At 45.4% G+C, this 20463-nt stretch overlaps 1 protein-coding gene across 2 annotated transcripts in view; it reads right to left on the minus strand.

Moving 5' to 3' along the window:
* Nucleotides 1–20463, minus strand: part of NEURL1B (neuralized E3 ubiquitin protein ligase 1B) — a 223028-nt gene that overhangs the window by 135099 nt on the left and 67466 nt on the right. The window contains exon 1 of one of the 2 annotated variants that reach the window (XM_019478468.2): nucleotides 15158–15439. The exons of the other annotated variant lie outside the window; for it this stretch is intronic. Within the exon in view, the coding sequence (XP_019334013.1) occupies nucleotides 15158–15269 (112 nt within the window). The 5' untranslated portion in view covers nucleotides 15270–15439. Of the gene's footprint in view, nucleotides 1–15157; nucleotides 15440–20463 lie in introns of those variants that run through there. 2 annotated transcript variants of the gene reach the window in all.

Consider the following 20463-nt stretch of genomic DNA (forward strand, 5'->3'; position numbering starts at 1 on the left):
GCGCCGCACTTCAGGAGGGATGTGGACAGCATGGAGAGGGTTCAGAGGAGGGCCACTTGCATGATCAGGAGGCAGCAGGGCAGGCCCTACGAGGAGAGGCTGAGGGACCTGAACCTGTTCAGCCTCCACAAGAGAAGGCTGAGGGGGGATCTAGTGGCCTGTTACAAACTAGTCAGAGGGGACCAGCAGGAATTGGGAGAGTCCCTGTTCCCCCAAGCAATCCCAGGAGTGACTAGAAATAACAGTCACAAGCTGGCAGAGGGTAGATTCAGGCTAGACATCAGGAGGTACTACTTCACTGTCAGAGCGGCTAGGATCTGGAACCAACTTCCAAGGGAAGTGGTGCTGGCTCCTACCCTGGGGGTCTTTAAGAGGAGGCTGGATGAACACCTGGCCAGGGTTGTTTGACCCCAGTACTCTTTCCTGCCATGGCAGGGGGTCGGACTCGATAATCTGCTCTGGTCCCTTCCGACCCTACCAACTATGATATCCTAGTGGCACAGGGCAAGCTTTCTCTGTCACAGGACCAGAGCAAAGCAGTCATTTAAAAACATAGGATTATTGTCACCTTCCTCATCAGTGATCCCTCACGGTCCAGGATGATCATTCCCCTGGGTCAAGTAAAGGATTATAGAATAGTGGGGCTTAATCCATTACTGCCCCATCTTGCACTCTCGATCAGCAGCTTAGTTCTCTCTCCTCCCTGTCATGTTTCTTTGCTTTACTAAAGCCTGTTTTTTATGACATTCACAAAAGACTCTTAACACATGACAGAATGTTAATTTCTGATATGGCAATCACAAAAAATGCTAAACTGCTGAAACAGGTTCTGCATAGGCCCATCGGCAGAGAACAAAGCATTAACACTCAGATAGATTTGGACATTAAGTGTAATTGGGAATAATTAGTGTGCCACGTATGTAACTGGGAGGAGAGTGGCTAGAACGTGTCAAACACTACACGGTACATCTTACTTTGATTTCACCTCAGTATTAAATTAAAAGCCAACAGTGCCTGATTTATGGCTTTTTAAGTGATTTATTCAATTCATTTTGTAGTTTAATAAGCCATCATCTGCCCTGGGGAGCCAAAAGCTTTTTTTCCCCAGACAAATTAAATCTCTTCAGATTCTCAGCAGTCGTTGCTACAGCTACAAAAGCATAGTTAACTAAATTAAGGACCATGCAGTCAAGCAAACATGGAAGGGGTTAATTGATGAATGACCTTACTCTAGGCAAACACATCCAAGTACCCCACTTTTCATGTGTTCACTTAGGAATGAATTAACATTCTTACAATTAACAGCTTTCAAGAGACCGTTTGTCATCTCATTTTATTAATTACTAATTAAAAAAACCTGAGATTATAAAATCAGCCATCCAAGAATTTCTTTGCTCTGGCCCTAGGTAATACCAGCAATGCAGAGATGCTCAGTATCAGCAGGTTCCACCACACTGCTCAATCCCTTGATTTCCAGATATTCCATTACGTCCATCTTACCGACCGTATTCATCAGCTTCCCGAATAGGGAGGTGAGGCACAGAAGTTACACCAACAGCGACAAAGGCAGGTAAGCGACTTGCATGGAAGTGGTACGAAACTCCGTGGAAAACCATGGAACAAGCTCCAGACCTCAAGGGTCAAGGCAATGCTCTAACCACCTACCCTTTCTCAAGGAAATACCAGGCATGTTTCCTTACTAAGCAAACTTGAACCCTCAACTCAAGAAAAAAAAGGCAACTCCCACTGGGTTTGGGATGATTTTTGGCTTGGACTACACTTTTCATCTCCCGTGCAGCCACAGCTAATATTTCTTTTAGCAAGTTATCTTTACAGCCAGGAAGTGGGTCTTTCCATCTGGACAATGTCAGTTTCTTGGCTAATTCAACCTAAATGTTAACAAATCCATGCTGCTGCTTTTGTTTCTTCTCCTCAGGGATACTTGGAATTTTTATTTTTCTTTATAACTGCTAGAGAAAATATCTTTTACGAGCCCCTGTGAGCTAGTAGAATAAGTCTAATAGAACAAGAAAAAAAAACAACTCACCAGGCTTTGAGATTATCTGTGCAGGACAGAAAAAAGAAAATAAGAGCTAGGAAGGCAAGCACATAATGCATACACAGCTTCACAACTTCAAAGATGCTCTTACCGATAATATTTCAAGGAAACGCACACATAAACACACACACATATTCTTGTTCAATGAGGGAGACTTTGCATAGCAAGAATAACATGATGCTGACAGGCAAGAAAAATAGGGAGGCTAAGTAATTTTGAGAGATAAAGCACCATTCAGACCATTTTGGGCCCTGGCCTCATGCCGTCTCATCTGCAGCTGACACAGAGATGCCCCAGTGAAATGAACCACCCCTCCGGTGTTTATGGCCCACTCGCAATACCACAATCAATGGGCAATAGCTATAATCACCCTATAGCAGGGGACCACAGAAAAGGGAGACATATTAGTGGATCTCCCACCTGATCCTGGATTGTGCACTTACTACAATTGTACAATGGATTTGTTTCAGTTAGATGGAGAAGTGTGACCAAATCACTAGGGCTGCCACTGTTTTCTTTAAGAAACGTGTTCTTAGAACTCTTATGAGTAGGAAGATTTTCTCCCTGTTATTTGGCTGTTTCGTTTAATTTCTCTCAATTCTCCTCCCTTTGAGCCTTCCCTGAATAATTCTTCCCCCTCCAGATTCCATGTTCAACTGCGCCGATACAAAGCCAGAACAGTGTCACTAAAGCCAGCAGAATTGCTCTACGATTCACATTACCATCACTGACCAGTTCTAGCCCTTGCTTTTAATATTAGCGGCAATTTTCATCTCCCCAATACTTGCCCTTAGCTAGAAAGCTCTTATGTGCTTCCCAGCCTTTTCATGCCTTCTGTCCTAGACACTCAGGGACCTCTGATGCACAAACCATAATTCTCATTCCCCTGCCAAGCAGAGACGAAGTAGTTTAAAGAAAAGTTTTCCAATATAAACACTAAATATCAGATAAAGCCATAAAAGCCAGGAAACTCAGTCAAGGATGCCTCTTTGTCTTCAGTCTTGGAAGAAAGATGGGGGCACAGAATGGATTGGGGGGGTTGGGAGAAGGTTTTTACTCTGAAGTGACCCAGAACGAGTTGGTTTTGGACATTTTATTTGACTCAAAGCAATGTTCCAGTGGAGGGGGGGGATCTCTTCCCTAAGGAAAGTGGATCCACTTTAACAGAAGAGACAACACACCCCAAAGTTGTCCAGACTAGAGGCTCTCCCCTAGAAAACAAGACATACCTGTTCAAATCCCATCCAGCACTACAGGCAGGTGAATGTTGGTTTCTCCCATGCTGGACACATACCCAAACGGTGAGGCGACTGAATGAAAAGGGCACACCATCAGGTTCTTTTAAAGTGGCCCCATTGTTTCCTAAACTTGAATTAACAAGTGCTCCCAAACACCACATTCTAGGTTGGTTTGGGTGCGTCTGTGTGTACACGAGGGGCATTTGTTTTGATCAAAACTATTTGGCAAATTTAGGTCAAATATCTGAAAACGCTGTTTTTTTGGTGAATAAAATTAATCATGGAAGTAAACCCCAACCACCTCCATGCAGAGTTGGTCTTCTCAAACAGAAGTGTTCAGGTTCAGGTGTGATCTGATACAACGAGGTACCTGCCATCTACATCCTGACAGAACACCAGGGAAGTTCAAGAGAATCTGAATTCCCCTGACTTCTATGGAATTAGGCCCATCAAAATGTCATTTTCATGGTCTCTTTAATATTCACATAAATCTGGCAAATAAACTCAAATAGTGAAGGGAAAGCGTGTTACTTGGAGCAGACAGGACAGGATGTTTAGCTAGGGAAATTCAGCCTTTACAGAGATACCTATATTTTCACAAGATAAGAATCAGCACCACTTAACAGGAAAAAAGCCCATCTTTGGCCAGGATACTATTCTTGCCAGGGGAGAGTGTGTAACCAACTGGCTCCAGCTCCTAACACGTGACAGCTAGCAGGACCCATATCCCCTGTATAGGCCACCAGTAAATACAGTGGCCTGGGGACACTGGACTGCACAAGAGATACAGATCTGACAGATACAGAAGTAAAAAGAAGTTTGCAAAACCACGTAGTCATTAAAAGACCTAGTGGCACTTGCAAGACTGGGGTCTTAGTCCAGTCACATTTCAACTCAGTATCTGGTTTTCAGTCAACTTAAAGTCCCAAGGTAGATTGAAATGGAAATGGTTCTCATTCATATTGGAGACACTTGTGTAGTTGTTGCCGTGCTGTGCAAAATGGTTTCTACTTTCTACTAAGGAGGAGGCTGCATTGGAACGATGAAGCAATTCCTTTTGTTTGCAGGGAGACTGGAGATCTTTCGGAAGAAAAAAAGTACGGCATATGATCATTTTCACTGCATGTTGCAGAGGGTGTCAGGAAGATCACTGGTCTCCAAGCTGCTGGGGCCACACCTCAAGTGACCCCAACTTAGAGGTAAAATCACACACCGTACCCCCCTCCATCCTAAAGAGGCCAGAAATAAAGGAAAGATTAAGGGGCCAGAAGCAAAATGGAAGTCAGAGCTCACTTCATGGAAGCCAAGGAACAGATGTGTGATGTAAATATCAGATGGATCAAGACCACGGCAAAACCAACAACCAGTTTTCCATGTGGATAAAGAAAAAAGACCAATCACTGGCTGACAGATATCTACTCAGGCTTACTCCCACTAGCTGGACAATAGTCCCTGCCCAAAAAGCAAATTCCTCCCCTAGGTTCATGCCATTCATGATTTCACCCATCACTTTGGAGGGACAATGTGCCCATAATATAACAGATACAAGGAGGTGGTTGGTGGCACTCTGCTACCCTGTATAGATCTGGTTAGATAAGGCTTTTCTTTCATAGTTTCAGATTATCTGCACATTTATTCATTTTTTAATTTCTCTGATACTTAAGGTAGGGGCATGAACATTACATTCAGTTGTGCCTTACTTATTTTGCCCCAGATCACAGCCACCTACTCTCCCCCATTTTGTTAGTCAGTCACTGTGGACTCAATGAACCAGACAATCCTTATTAAAAACAAATTCAGATGGCATGTGTGTTCAGCTAGCCCAGGTAGTCCAATTGCTGAAACACTGTACAACCCTTCTGCCAGCCACTGGTTGGCAGCAACAAGGGCCAAGTTCAAATTCCGGGGTACCCAATAAGTTTCCACTGTGGCTTGAGCCCCGAGCCAGAAATCTGGGATCAATAAATTTGGCTGGGGTGTCCCGCATAAACAAAACCTCCTCCTCGTAAACAGTGTAAACACAAGGACAGATTTATTACAGAAAATAAAAGGCAAGGAAAACAAAGGAAAGCACCAAATACAATTTAAAATGCTAATCAACAGCACTAAAATGTGCCAGGCTTTCAGCCCCGGTCCAAAGTGTACCAGGTCTCACTCTGGCTCAAAGCACGCCAGCAAAATTGCCAGACTCCCATCCTGGTCAGCACGCTCCAGGGCAGTGGTTCTCAACTGGGGGTTCACAGCTCCCTGGGGGGCTGCAAGCAGATTTCAGCAGGGTCTGCCTGACCCAGCCTGGTGTGGGAAGGAGCTGCCTCGGCCCCCTGGGGCTGAGACGAGTCCCGAGGAAGGGGCGGGGAGGGGCCGACCTGCCCACCCGACCCCACAGCCTCCAACTTGTGGGCAGTGCGGCGGGCGGGTGTGCAAGGCTCAACACTGCTGCTGCTCAGCTGAGCGGGGTCCCCGGGCTCCCTGCCGCTCAGCCCTGCCCACGGCACCCAGGGCCACGTGGACTGGGTTGGTTCCTCTCCCAGACCATGGAAGTTTTATAGCATGCTGGGAGGGGCGCTCAGGAAGAAAAAGGTTGAGAACTCCTGCTCTAGGGATTAATAAATACCTCCATGGTATTATCCCACTCAAAACCCAGAAAACAAAAAGGGGAGAGAAGAGGGTGATATTAGGGGTCTCAAGCCCCAAGACAGACTTTCTCGTCCTGTACCTGAGGCTTTCCCTTCACATAGATTCAGCTCACTTCTGCAGTGAAGGGGGAAGGGAGATCCTAGCCATGGGAGAAGTTTCTCTGGCTCCCAATTTAGCTTCATAGCTTTCAGCAGTAGCCCCAAGAGAAGAAAAGAGAGCCTTGAATCTAGTTGTGAGGTTTCTGTGTACCTGGTGTGACATCACGCAAGCTTCTGCAAACAGGACTTACCCTACCCCACCTTTTCTCTCAACCAATTTAAACAGAACACTGTTCAGTTTAGCCAATTGGGCTCGGGGTCTGATCTCCCCCTCTTTAAACAGGACTAAAACTAGCTTTTGTTTATGGTCCACAGCAGGGACTACTCCCAGACAATAGGACTAACAAAAGCCACAGGTATTTGCCTACGTGCAGTATGTTCTGTCTCTTTCCAACTTGCCAAGCCGGGGAGAGAAAACAAGATACTCAATTATAGGAAACATGGTCCATACAGTACAGCAGAAAAAAATATACATACAATCATATTTAACTAAAGCCATATACAACAACACACTTTGCAATACAAAATGGCTTGTACATTTTGTGTGGGTTACAACTGCAACACTGTTATAGGAAAAACTGCCTACAAAGAGCAAGTGGGGAGGATGACAGTGCTATTGTAGCATTTCCAGCTTCCACTGAAAAATTGGGAGATGCACATCCATGCCAGACTTACAGGCATGAACTGAGGGGGAAGGAGAGAATTGTCACAAGCAGCAAAATTACTCAAAACTTAGGGAGTCTTTCCCTAATCGTCCAAACCACAACTAAATGCAGTTGCATCACTTCTGCATGTTTCAGAGAAGTATTGTCAGAAATTCTCCTGTGATACAAATATGTCCACCGAAGCCCATAAACACAGCATGGATTGGGGAAAAGTTATTTGATTTCTGTTAAGTCCATTGTGACTGAACATCCCAAACAAGATCTCCACCCAAATGGGAAGGGGGATTAATAGTTCCCCTTGCCCAAAACAATGCTAGCAGTTTGCTGACTTCCTCCTCCTAACAAAGAAAGGCAAGAAGTCCAAAAAGCAAATGCACAACAGCCTATCAGGCTGTCTAGACAGCTGCACACAAAAAAGTCCCTTCATTGAAGTTGCTGAAATAGGACTCGTGGCTTATTAGGCTTTTCTTCTAAAAATAGTGACTGTATTTTTAGTAACAACCCAAACAAATGACATCTTTGTGTGTATTACAGGTGCTTGTTGTGAGTAATGGGAAAGAGATGGGAATCTGAACTTTAGATGCCAGCTAAGTAGCCTCACAACTCTCAAACAGAGCAGGACTCACCCAGCTCTGGGACCCCTTTTACAACTTACTGCTGGGATTTCCCTTGAAAGATTCCCAAGCCCAGAAACAAACCCAGAAACAATGAGAGCGATTGACCTGTAAATTAGTACTTGCTATTAGTGGTGTAATAGAAGCCCTCCACCCAAAAAGATGTCTCTGTACTACCAGGCATTTTATATATGCATAGTAAGAGATCATCTGTAACTGCAGAATCATAGAAATTTAAGGTTGGAAAGGACCTCAGGAGTCCCTCAAAGATGGTCCTCATCCGCAGCTCAATCAGTCCAGCCAGGGCTTTGTCGAGCCAGGTCTTAAATCCCTCCAAGGATGGAGATGCCACCACTTCTAGGTAGCCCATTCCAGTGCTTCACCACCCTCCTAGTGAGAGAGTTTTTCCTAATATCTAACTTAAACTTCCACTGCTGCAACTTAAGACCATTGGCTCCTGGGTTCAGTCCTCTACCACAATGGAGAAAAGTCTAGTTCCATCCTCTTTAGAACGCCGCCCCTCCCCTCCCCCCCCCCCCTCCGTCTAGTAGTTAAAGGCTACTTTTAAATCCTCTCTCCATTTTTCTTCTGCAGACTAAACAAGCCCTGTTTCCTCAGCCTCTCCTCAGAAGTCATCTGCCCCAGCCACCTAACCAATTCTGTTGCCCTCCAATGAGCTCTCTCCAACTTGTCCACATCCTTTTTGTAGTGGGGAGCTAAAACTGGAAACAATACTCCAGATGTGGCCTCACCACTGCATAATAATTACTTCCCTTAATCTGCCAGCAACATTCCTACTGATGCAGCCCAGTATACTGTTAGCCTTCTTGGCAACAAGGGCACACTGTTGCCTCATAATCAGCTTATTGTCCACTATAACCCCCAGGTCCTTTTCTGCAGAGCTGTTGTTCAGCCAGTTTGTCCCAAGCCTGTACTGGTGCATAGGTTTGTTCTGTCCTAAGTGCAGGACTTTGCACTTGTCCTTGTTTAACCTCATGAGATTTCTTTTGGCCCAATCCTCCAATTTGTTTAGGTCACTCTGAATCCTAGCCCTACCCTCCAGCATATCTACTACTCCCTCCAGCCTTGGTGTCATCTGCAAACTTGCTGAAGGTGCACTCTATGCTGTACACCACATCTGCTGGCCTCCCAGCATCCACAGAGTCAGTCACCTCATCCTAGAAGGCAATCAGGTTGGTCAGGCATGACTTCCCCTTGGTGAATCCATGCTGACTGTTCCTGATCACCACCTTCTCCAAGTGCTTAGAAATGGATTCCTTGATGACTTGCTACATGATTTTTCCAGGGACTGAGGTAAGACTGAGAGGTCTGTAGTTCCCTGGATACTCCTTCCCTCTCTTACAAAGGGGCACTATATTTGCCCTTTTCCAATCATCCAGGACCTCTCCCAATCAACATGAGTTTTCAAAGATAAATGCCAGTGGCTCTGAAATCACATCAGCCAACTCCCTCAGCACCCACAGGTGCATCCCATCTGGCCCCATGGACTTGTACATGTTCAGTCCCAAACCTGTTCTTCTGACAGTTGGCTGCTCACCTCCTCCCCAAACTGTGCTGCCAGGTGCAATAGTCTGGGAGCTGACCTTGCCTGTGAAGACGGAGGTGAAAATGTCACCGAGTACTTCAGCCTTTTCCGTATCATCTGTCACTAGGTTGCCTCCCACATTCAGTAAAGGACCCACACTTTTCCTGATCTTACTCTTGCTGCTGACATATTTATAGAAACCCTTCTTGTTACCCTTCATATCCCTTGCTAGCTGCAACTCCAGTTGCACTTTGGCCTTCCTGTCTTCATCCCTGCATGCCTAAGCAATCCTCTTATAGTCCTCCCTCGCTGTTTGTCCAAGTTTCCATTTTTTGTCAGCTTCCTTTTTTGGCTTCTCTGCTAAGCCAAGTTGGTCGTTTGGTATATTTGCTATTCTTCCTGCACATCAGGATGGTTTGTTCCTGCACCCTCACTAAGGTTTCTTTAAAATACACCCAGCTCTCCTGGACTGCTTTCCTCCTCAGACTGGCCTCCCAAGGGATCCTATCCATCAGTTCCCTGACAGAATCAAAGTCTGCTTTTCTGAAGCCCGGGATCCATACTCTGCTGCTCTCCTTTCTTCCTTTTGTCAGGATCCTGAACTCAATCCTCTCATTGTCACTGCTGCCCAAGTTGCCATCCACTGCTACATTCCCCACCAATTCTTCCCTGTTTGCGAGTAGCAGGTCAAGAACAGCATGGCCACTGTTGGTCTCTCCAACACTTGCACCAGGAAGTTGGTCTCCAACACTCTCCAGAAACTTCCAAGATTGACTGTGCCCTGCTGTATTGCTCTCCCAGCAAATGTCAGGGTGACTGAAGTACCCCATGAGAACCAGGACCTGTGTTATGGAAACTTCCACTAGTTGTCTGAAGAAAACCTCATCTACCTCATCCTTCTGGTCTGGTGGTCTACAGCAGTCACCCACTATAACATCACCCTTCTTGCTTTTCCCTCTAACCTTGACCCAGAGAATTTCTTTACCCCAGAGAGCTTTTAATTTAATACTTCCTTGGTCCAAATTGCTTCATTCTTTCCATTTTACAGAAGCTGAGACACATGCTATGTGCCTTGCCCAAGGTCACACAGAATGTCTGTGACAGAGCTGGAAATTAAGACTATTATTCATATTTCTCAATCATACTGGAGAGGAATTATTGAGAACGCAGAAACCTAAAGGCAAGGTCAGAAGAAAAAAACTCTAGAGTGGAACAACTAAGGAAGGGAAGGAAAAGACTCAGCTAGAGGACTTACTTAATTGGGATGTAAACTAGCATGCATTTATGAATCAGCAATCACAGCGGAGAAGCCAATTATATATGGTTGTTGCAGGTTATTATATATTTAAGTTTTGAAATGATTTGCTAGGGGATGGGAGATAGTGAAAACAATCACTGGTCCAAGAAAGCAAATATGACCATGAATATTATTAAAGTTCATGATGAATATTGGGATACAGAAGAGAGGCCGGGTAATCTTGTATCCATTGAACAAGCCACATGAATCTGCTAATACCAAAGATGACTTTGGAATGTCAATGCAAGGAACCTAACCCCCTGAGTGACTTTGAAATAAAGGTACATAAGCAGTGAGACACAGCTCAGGGGGAGGGTGTGGCTCAGGGGAATGGGAGTGGGAGGGAGTGGAAAAAGGGAGACAGTGCAGCCTGCTGAACATAGGCCCAACAGCTGTTCTCAAATGGTTTCCATTGCAAAGGGCACTGTTCTGCATTATCAGTGAGGTACAAATTTCCATGTACATCTAATGAGAAACACTGCTGTGCTACCCATTTGTCTAGTTTGGTTCTGGCAACATTCCTATGTTAGAAATCCCATAGTTCACATAAGAAGTGTATTCACCCTGCTGTTTAATCTGTCTTCACTCGAGGAGATGAACGCCATGTATAAACAGACAGCACTGGATATAAACAGCCTCCAGACCTATGCACGGCAAGAATTAACCAGTGCTCTGTGTGTGTTTTTTGGGAGGGAAGTTGTTTGTTTACTACAGTTCATCAAACTGTAAGTGCAGCAAAATCCAAAACTCAGGCTGGATGCCATCCCCAGAGATAAACCCTGACCAGGGGGGCGCCGACAGAGGTAGACAAGCGGGAGACAGGATACTTTGCTGTTTGTTGTGGTTGGCAGGTGAGCAAAGATTTCACTCATAAAAGTGGAAAAAATAAAAAAAAGAGCGATCCGTTCTCGTTTGTGGAAGATAATATCATAGGGTCAGGAAAATAGCTATGTGAGGCACTGCATGCTGGAGGGATCAGTAGGCATCTCCAGCATACCCTGAACAATAGCACTGAAATAGGAATGTGATCCTTATGTCACAGCTCAATGCTGTGAAGTGGTAAGTGCTTCTTGAGAGGATCCCACTAACTTTTGTGGCATTAAGGGCAAGAGAACTGGAGGACGCCAGGGTTGGGCCCCTGCAGCTATAGCAGATACATGGGGCTGAGCTGTAGTACAGAGAGCTAACAGACATACTACATTCTCCTGGGAGTTGCACCAATTGTTGCATTTGGCTTTACCCATAGTAGTAAGCAATACACGATCCAGAACTGGATCTTGGGACGAAATTTTGCCATGTGAGAGACCTGTTTTGTCCACCAGGCAAAGGAGCTCTTGGCAACTCTCTGACAATCAGTCATAGGATGATATTTGTTCCTTTAACTCACAGCCCCTTCTGGAACCTCATCACAGAACTGAATTGCACACAGAGCCAAGTTTCTCATGTTCACTTGGTCAAGATGTTTCTCATAAAGAAATGACAAGGGAGTGGGGGAGGAAGATCATGTTTTCCTGTTCATTACTTATAGGATTTACAAACTTAAATGAAAACAACCCTCCTCTGCCTCCATGAGATTTCCTTATAGTAAAAGCATTCTCTCTCACTCCCTCTCTGATTTGGTTTTGTAGGGTTAACATTCACTTCCCCCAAAATTGAGAGTTCAAAATATAAAACAGAATCCCACTAGAGAAAAAACAAAACCACACACCCATACATCCAACTCTGAGCAAAAATAATTTATGTTCCCAGGACATCAGCAGTGTTTGTCTCAATGCATCCTGTTGCTTTAATCATAGGAAGGTTCCCCTTCAATTTAAGCAGTAGGTTTGATGTCCGAGGAAATAAGCAAGGTGCTCATCACTCTTCTCATGCATCCACAGGAGCTGTTGGGAACATTTAGGATTCAAGGGAAAACCAGACAAGCCAATGAAATATTAAAGTGATCAATTGTGTGGGTGGGTGGGAGTACATTCATGCGTGTGTGGATGCACACGTGTGTGTGAGGCTGGAGGCCCAAGTGACTGGTATTCTGCAAGACTCCTGGAGTTTTCCTTCCTCCCTTTTGTGTCAGTGAAATGTAACGCTGTGAGCAGCAGCCCCAGAAACTGATGTCAGGGGCATTTTTTTATTTTGAACAAGGAATAGGCAAAAAAGTAAAGCAAGGACTTCAGGCTTTGGAGATGCGCAGGTTTCAGTTGGATCACACTCTTCATCACTGACAGTGACCCCTTTGCTAAGACGACTCCTCAGGGAATTGTGGCTTAGTCGGTAACAAATAAGCTGTGGCTTAGTCGGTAACAAATTATTTCAAGGCATCTGATCTATATCTGTTTACAATTTAGCCATTGGGGAGGGGGGGAAGGAACCAGCCTTAGAGTGGGTGCATGGGTGGCCAGGTTCCGGTTTTTAGAGTTACACTTTGTCATATGTCATATCATTTTGCATTTTGTTAGCTTCACCCTCCTTGGGCTGCAACCTGACAATGAATCCCCTCAAAAGAGATAAATTAAAAAGTAGGGATATTTTGTGTATCCTGCATCCAAACTAATCACCAAGTGCACAGAATGTACTGTGCTGTTATTGATTTGTTCCCAAGTGTCTCCAAACAGCTTTCAAGAAAACAAAAATGGAATAAAGAGAACCCAGGGAGATGACAGAATGAATAAATTATATACACAGTCTTCTCTATTCAGCTCCCTGTCTCCAACAAGGAAGAGAAACTACGCTGTTACCTGAACAAATACATACAGCAAGGCATATGGCTATAGCAGATGCCCAAGGCATTGGGCGTGTTGCAGGAGGTATGCAGTGAGGACAGAGTGTCTTGAGCCGCTCTGAGAAATGCAAATATGTAGCCTAATTCCAAGTGTTTCTGTTTGGACTGAGAGGTTGCAAGGCACCTGTGTGCTTGTTCAACATACCCTCACATCAAAAATTGTCTTTAGTGATTAGACAGAGTGACCGAGGGCAAAAGGACACCTGGTTCTCTTGCAAGCTCAGCCCGGAACCCAATCCCTTTGGGAACTGAAAAGTTTTCTACACCTCCACTTTCCTATCTGTAAGACAGAGGCAACTGGATTTTTTGGAGGTCCCAAAAGAGCCATGCTGGAAAGGTGCTATTAAAAGGTCAAACATTCTTTTTAAAAAGGTGACCCTAAGCATCAGAGTTACTCCTGGCAAATTTTTCATGTCCATGCACCAGGCAAGACCTTCCTGAAGAGGATGCAAGTCTTTAAACTAGAAGCAATACCCACGTCACAGTTATATCCAAGGAAATTGGTAAGTCGATTCGCTAATACCAGTTCGGATGACCCAGATCTGCTGCAGATAGACAGAGATTAGTGCTAGTGGGAGTTAAAGCTCCATTAACAGAGGATATCATCATGGGATTTGAAAGGGTTTTTATTTTATTGCAGTCTTACAGATAAGAGAAGATGGCAAACTATTGCAAACAAAGATTAATTCACTGTGACAGCAGCAAATGTGCTCTCCCTCCATCTAGGAGTACTAAAAAGGATTGTTTCGTCACAACTTTTCAAGCTACATTTTAATGGCCTAACAAAACTGACGTGTTCAGAAACTTGTGCACGTCAGACCCCTTGTCAAATCTTTTCATAAATACATGACAAGGTACCAGACCCATCTGCCACTTATAGAACAGCATGCACCTCAAGGCGGAGAAAACTCACTTTAGCCGATGAATGTCCAGCCAGCCCATAAGCTACAGCATAAGATTTATTTATTTTTTTACAATCATATTCTCTGAAGGTTCTTACAGAGACTTTATCACTTTATCGGCCATGAGCCAACAGGGAGGCTTTTCTGTTGTAGAAGATTGATGAAGACAGGGTTGCAGGGACTGTCATAACCAGCTATAAGAGGATAAAGAAAAAATCTTAGAGCTATGAAGAAAGATAATCTGGGTCCTAATAAACACACTGCAAAGGGAAAATGAGGCATGAGGCAGTTTCCCTTGGCCTATGCCCGCAGAGATCAGATCTGGACAATTCTGCATCTGAACCCAGTTTACCCTGCACATGTTCTGAACAAGAACAGCTGGGTCCAGGCACCACAGTATGTGACAAACCACTACATAATTGCTAAGAAACAGATTCAGCTTATACAGTTGGCTCCTCTCCCAGGAGTTGGCTTAAAGCTACAACTACCCCACTTTGCAGAAGCCCCAAATGGTGCGATTTTGTCTCCATTTTAAAAAGAGGGCAGAGTAAGTGCAGATGGGAGAAAGCAGGGAGCCTTCAGTTGACCTGTTCAGGGCTCTTAGTCTGGATGCAGGTGCCCCACAGAAGCCAACAACCTATGCTCTGGCTTTGCCAAGAAGTGGGTGGAAAGCTTGGTTTGTTCAACAGGCTGTTATACTTTTTTAAAAAGTACTGCACTTACTAAATGACAAGCAAGGTTCTCAGCTGATGCAAGTCAACGTGGTTCTGTTGAAGCCGGCGGTGTCACACCAACTCATGACAGCTGGGGATTTGACTCAACGTTTATTACTAAGTTTATGGGTCATAGAATCTTAATTGAAAGACTCTTATAAATAGTAGCATGGTACTACTTTCTACCCCTTTCACTGCCGAAGACTTTACAGCATTGCAAAGGCACTCAATAAAAGGCTTATTTTATCCACCAGTGAAAAGTAATCACTCCTGCAATGCTAGGAGTCTGTTGTCTAATGGCACATAGCAACACAATACCACAGAAAACAGAATGCCACAGGCAGTTGAAGATGCACAGAACATTTTTAGGAAACAAGATGCCAGCATCAGTGTGTTCAGAACAATGAGGTAACATGGCCGCATTATTAATAATGGTGCTGTGGATCTTTGATCTCCAATTGCAGCCAACCCTGGTTTGGAGGGAATTTTCTTCTAGGTGGATTTTAAATGCTCCTAAAACAATGGCTTGCAGAGGAACAGAATCCCATGCAACAAATGCTTCAGCATCAGTTACAGAGCATTAAAGTCAGCCGTTAAGACTCCGTTTCTTACCTTGAATGTGGCTGCACTTTCCATTCCTTACTTCGTTCCTCAGAGACATTGTGCCGTAAATACTCGTACACCTTCCCGAGCCCTTTATCTCGATAATGCTGCCTTCCATCATGGAAGCCAGAAAAGGATCGAGCAGACCAGGTCCTAACAGTTGGGAGATGCTCAGACAGCTACACCAGGGACCAGTGATGGTTTCAAATCTAAGCCACTAGAACAGTGCCTTCTGCCTTCCTGGTTGCTAAGGCGGCAGTATTCCTAGAGAAATTCATGGGTTGAGTATCCAGGCTCTCCTCTGAGAAACCCAACCTGAGAACAAGAGTTTCAGATTCCTCAGGGAAAGGAATGGCACTTGGCTACCATCTGGACACATAGGGATCAATTACGATTGTGCCAGGTGTCTGTGTATTCATTACCCATCTCTTCCAGAGCCATAATAATGGCAGAAGGCTTTCTGCACCAGGTAATCATTAATAATGCAGACATGCCTGGTTCAATCTCATTTAACTGCCTCAAATACTTGTCACTCTCCATCTCTTTAATCCTTAGGCAGCATTTTCTTGATGGTTAAGTATTAACATCCCTCAATAACCCCAGCGTGACTCCTTTGCAATGTGGCTTTGGATGTATAGATAAAAATTGTAATACAATACTGAAAATGGGAAAATAGAAGCTCAGAGAAGTTAAGCAACTTCCCCACAAAGCAGTTCTGTTCCAGAGCCAAAGCTTCAGTCAAGACTAGACCCCAGGTTTCTTGACTCTACTACAGTGTCCTGGCCACAGGATAAAGTTTGCTAGCAACACATTTGTCAGTCAAGCCAGTGGACCACGTTTTCTGCTAGTACAAATAATGCAGCTCTGTTGAAGTGCCTGGAGTTTGCCAGATTTACCCTGACATACCCAAGCATAGTGTAACTCAGGACTTTATCCATTAGATACTTACCTCTACCTGCAAACACAATCTTAACCATTTGGTATCCAATTCATAGAACAGATGGTATATTTCCTTCTTCAGACAACAGATACCATTCTGCACACTGAAATCAAATATAATTGAAGACTCAAATTCTCTTTAGCCACAGAATAGTTTCCCTCAGGTCACAATAGGAGAATTACCCCAGTATCATCACATAAGTGTGATGCAAGCCTGACTTCCACCTCCAAGATGATTCATGGCCACTTTGATGAGGCTACCAAAAAAAGGCTGCCCATTGAAGAGCTATGGTAGGCAGACATTTTTCTGCTAGGGACACCACTGAAGGCAAACCGATTTCACAGAGACCAGTGAACAAGTATCATTAACTGGTGAGATGTTTCAGTCACTGCTGGCCAGGTGTGAATTAGAACCACTCAGAGGTGAACAGCTCCACATTCATCTTGTGGCCTAGTTTTGCAGTGCAGGCACTCAGACATCACCAGTGGGGAGGATCAGGAAATAAGACAAAGTAAATAGTCTCTGCAGGCCCCCCAATCAACTCAGGAGATAACTTCATCTCTAAACAAACAGGTTCACAGTTGCTATACTCATTGTGCATTACTCAAGTTAGCTTTTCTGGTATATCTAGAACAAGTCCTTAACTGTGAAGCATCTACATATCCAGACAAGACAGGGATCCTAAATTTTAATCCCTGCTGTCGACTCATTCACTGACCTTAAGCACCTCACCTAACTTCATTTGTTACTCAATAAGGGCTTCCTATCTCCCAGCGGTCTTTTGAAGATTAATTAGTCAAGGTTAGTAAATGTTAGGATATGAACAGCACTAGGAAAATGCCAAGCATTAATAGAGCTAGAGTATCTAGCTTTCAATTAAAACTTGTAAGAAAGAGTTTTAGATACAGCCATTATGCAAAGTGTCCTTAGGAAATAACTTAATGGAGACAACTAAATTAAAAGTGCAGCCGGTATTTGTCTAATTTATAGGCATATGGTTGTAAAACAGGAGGGGAAAAGAATGATGCCTCAGGAACTTGGAATACAAGGAGAAAAAGATATACAGTTAATACGAAATGTCAAGAAGTAAACTATCTACCCAAAGACTGTTTGTTGTAACAGTCTACAGACACATAGCAACTCCCTGAGGCTTTTGTTCAACACTGACTGCAAGAGAAAGAATGGAGCCATTTTTCTTTTAGGATCAGATTCAGGAAGTCAAGAACACAGAGGCATTGATTTCTATCTGTTAGGATGAGGCCCAGATTGGCAGCAAGGAAGTCTGGTTCAAACCCGTGACTACAGCAGTTGAGAATTGCCTTGAGATCGCCCTAAATGAGGCACCCTACATCCCAGCTGATCTGCCTACAACTGAACTGGGAATAATGGACTTCACAAAACAATGCAAAATGTTTTACACAGATGGGATGGGGAGGAGGGAAGCACTATAAATCTTAAGAAGCACATAAGGGTAGGGAATAGCTAAGTATACAGGACAGACAGCGCTTATTTACTGAGATGTTGGACAGGAAAAGAACCAGCTAAATCAGACAATACCAAGCAAGCCTTCCCTGCACTGCTAGCACTGCTGGCCTTGAACATGTCCCTCTCACTTACTTGCTCTTGGACGTTCTAAACCCAGAAACATGGCAAAGTCACTCAAGGAGCACAACCCTTGCAGCTGCTCTCAAGACAGGGGTCTTGAGCACAACTGGAGAGATACTCCCCTGAAGCAGCTTTCCCTCACACATTTTAGGGTTTGGCACATGCCAGTGGGAGCAGGTGGACAAGGTGTTCTCAAAACCAGAGCCCTGGCAGCAGCAGGCATGTCACTTCCAGACCACTGCTGCAAAACCAGTCTGGGTTAAGTTTGGAAGCGAAAGTTGTCCACAGATGAAGCATGTCTGGTGGGACCCAGCTCAATTCCAAGTCACAAAATCCAACATCCTGATTAACACTTGTCCCATTATCCTGACAACCAATCTCCAATGGGTTGAGGACTGAGGAATGCCTGGAGATCATCCACTCTCTCACCTCAAGAAGCAGTTCCCCAAGTGTCAAGAGAGGCTGCCTTGCTTTATGCTCCTCATGTGGCCCTCTGGCATCTCTACCAGAGCAAAAACAAAAGGGGGAAGGGGAAGACAAAGATGGAGGAAGCCTTGGACCACTAAACCAAGCATCACCCACAAGAACAGCCCAGCCTAGACTGATGACAAGCAGAACAAATACCCACGTAAGCAACAGGGGTCCGGGTAGTACTGGGATTAGGGGGGCAGTACACGCATCTTCAGGAGGCCTCAAATGCCTCTACACTAATGCTCGCAGTATGGGGAACAAGCAGGAGGAACTTGCCCTCCTGCTAGCTAACCCCAACCCAGACATAATCGGGCTCACTGAAACGTGGTGGGACCCAACGCACGACTGGGCGGTGAATATCAAGGGCTATAGGCTGCAAAGGAGGGACAGAACAGGGAGAAAAGGTGGGGGTGTGGCACTTTATGTCAAGGATAAATACACGTCCTCAACGAGTAGCACTGGGTCAGAGGAGGGGCACACTTAAATGCTCTGGGTTACAATACAAGGGAATCAAGGGGAAAGGGACTTAATGGTGGGGGTCTACTACAGACCTCCCAACCAAGGGGAAGAGCTAGACTGGGAATTCTTAAGTCAGCTCATGGAGGTAGTTAGGTCAAAGGACGTGGTCATCATGGGTGACCTAAACTTTCCAGACATCTGCTGGGAAGAGCAGTCAGCCAGGTCTGACCGCTCACGTAGGTTCCTAGCCGAGATACAGGACCTCAATCTAACCCAGGAGGTGAACAGCCCCACCGGGGAGACACCTTGTTGGACCTGGTCCTGGCCACGGGTGACGACTTGGTGAGAGGTCTGCGAGGGCTCGACCCCCTGGGCGACAGCGATCATCACCTGCTGGAATTCACCATCCAGCACAAAGTGGCAAAGGCCTGCAGCAAGGCAGCAGCCTTCAACTTCAGGAAGGTGGATGTCAATGAGGTAAGGAGAATAGTTGGGGAGGCACTAAGGTCCCGGAGGGGAGGGGAGTTGGGTGTCCAGGAAGAGTGGTCATTCCTTACAGAGACAATCCTCCAAGCCCAAAGGGAGGTAGTCCCAACACAGACCAAAGAGGGCAAGAGGGTGCAAAAGCCCCCATGGCTCACCAAAAGCATCCAGGAACGTCTGCTAGTTAAAAAGGAGGCGTAAACCCAATGGAAGGGAGGGGCCATCACAAGGGAGGACTATACCTTGGTTGCTCGGGGCTGCAGGGGGGCTGTTAGAAAGGCCAACATGGAGATGGAACTGGGACTAGCTACCCAGATCAAGGACAAGAAATCCTTTTTTAGATACATAGCAGGTAAAAAAAAAAAAAAAAAAAAGGTAACATGGGGCCTCTGCAGAAAACACTAGGAAATCTGGTCATCCCACCAGACAGCAAAGCTAACCTATTTAACAATTTCTTTGCCTCCATTTTTCTGAGCAGGGACAGGGTCACCCCCACACTGGGACCCCCCTTAGGCCCCGGGGGAGGCGCACCCAGGCCTAGGGTCAGTGAGGATCTAGTCAGGGAATTTCTGGAGGGACTGGACATATTTAAATCAGCAGGTCCTGACAACCTCCACCCCAGAGCACTGAGGGAATTAGCAGAGGTCATTGTGGGACCCCGGCACAGGCTTTATGGTGCTCTGGTGTTGTGCTAGAGGACTGGAAAAGGGCCAATGCGGTTCCCTTTTTCAAAAAAGGGGAGGAAGAAGGACCCAGGAAACTATAGGCCTGTTAGTCTTACCTCGGTCCTGGGTAAGCTTTTTGAGAGAAATTATCCTGGCGCATGTCCGCAAGGGGCCAGCAGGAGAGATTATGCTTAGGGGCAACCAACACGGGTTCATTAGAAGCAGGTCCTGTCAGACCAACCTAGTTGCCTTCTATGACCAGGTCACAAAATCCTTGGACACAGGTGTCACAGTGGACATAGTCTTTCTGGACTTCAGGAAGGCTTTTGATACTGTCTCTCACCCCATTCCCATAAAAGAACTAGGAAACCGTGGTGTTGATGCCTACACAGTCAGATGGGTTACTAACTGGCTGGAGGGCCGCACCCAGAGAGGGGCAGTGGACGGGTCTTATTCGACCTGGAGGGATGTGGGCAATGGGGTTCCCCAGGACTCGGTCCTCGGGCCTGCACTGTTCAACATCTTCATCAGCGACTTGGACGAGGGGGTAAAAAGCACCCTGTTCAAATTCACAGATGACACTAAGATGTGGGGGGATGTGGGCACACTAGAAGGGAAGAATAGGCTGCAACCGGACCTAGACAGGTTACAGGGGTGGGCGGACGAGAACAGGATGGGTTTCAATACTGACA

Source organism: Alligator mississippiensis, chromosome 9, assembly GCF_030867095.1.
Source record: "Alligator mississippiensis isolate rAllMis1 chromosome 9, rAllMis1, whole genome shotgun sequence".
NCBI classification, from domain to species: Eukaryota; Metazoa; Chordata; order Crocodylia; family Alligatoridae; genus Alligator; species Alligator mississippiensis.